This window comes from Condylura cristata, unplaced genomic scaffold (genome assembly GCF_000260355.1).
Source record: "Condylura cristata isolate star-nosed mole 26May11 unplaced genomic scaffold, ConCri1.0 scaffold00013, whole genome shotgun sequence".
Taxonomy (NCBI): domain Eukaryota; kingdom Metazoa; phylum Chordata; class Mammalia; order Eulipotyphla; family Talpidae; genus Condylura; species Condylura cristata.
The window spans coordinates 1,004,151-1,005,059 of record NW_004567114.1 but is presented as its reverse complement, the minus strand read 5'-3'; the positions used below and the strand labels follow the sequence as shown (position 1 = coordinate 1,005,059).

At 59.1% G+C, this 909-nt stretch overlaps 1 protein-coding gene across 1 annotated transcript in view; it reads left to right on the top strand.

Moving 5' to 3' along the window:
* Positions 1 to 909, top strand: part of TRAF3 (TNF receptor-associated factor 3) — an 18,554-nt gene that overhangs the window by 8,434 nt on the left and 9,211 nt on the right. The window contains exon 3 of the mRNA XM_012724369.1: positions 27 to 107. Within this exon, the coding sequence (XP_012579823.1) occupies positions 27 to 107 (81 nt within the window). The remainder of the gene's footprint in view (positions 1 to 26; positions 108 to 909) is intronic.

The window sequence follows — 909 nt, the reverse complement described above, 5'->3', positions numbered from 1 at the left end:
GACAGCTGTTGCTTTCTCTCCTCCAGAAACACGAGGACACCGAGTGCCCCTGCGTGGTGGTGTCCTGCCCTCACAAGTGCAGCGTCCAGGCGCTCCTGAGGCGCGAGGTAAGGGCCGGCCAGGCCTCCGGGAGGTTGGGGGCCTTCGGGACAGTGCTTCAGACCCCGCTCCGTGCTGGGGGCCCCAGGCGCTCACAGCAGGCAGAGGCGTGGTAGGTGCCACCTCAGAAACCCAGACTCCAGAGCAGGCAGGCAGAGGGCGCGGAAGCTTGCTGTGCGGCTTTCCAGGGTTTCTCGGAGAGCCCTCTGGGCTCCAGGACGGGAGCGACGGCAGCGGCGGGAGAGCAGCTCAGGCGCTCCAGGGCCGTCTGGCCGCGCCGCTGCCTGGGCGCCCTGCCGTGGGCCTGGGCCCTGAACACGCCTCAAGGGTCCACTGAGGAAGCACGTGGACTTTCCACAACTGGAAAGTCCTCTGCAGGGTGGGAACGAGCCCTCATAAGCTTGCCTCATTTTACCCAAAAAGGCACCTGAGTTAGGGACAGAAGCCGCATTCATTTGCTTCTGCATCATTTTTATTTCACAAAAGCCTTCCAATCTGCATGGGTCCTGGGCTTCTGGTGAAAACCCATTGGCCTGTGGAGTCTTCTTGACTCTATTGCAAGCTCCTACCGATTTTGTTGGGCTCTGAAAGGACCCTAGTAAAACCAGTTTAGGAAAAAGGTTAACCCTGAATGTATATGTAGTATCCACTGGGTATATCAGAAGTAACTGTGCCCCTGATTTTAACATTAGCCGTGGTAGTTGGTCAGTCAGCAGTGGTAGCTGGTCACGTCAGCCGTGGTGGCTGGTCACGTCAGCTGTGGTAGCTGGTCACGTCAGCCGTGGTAGCTGGTCACGTCAGCCGTGGTGG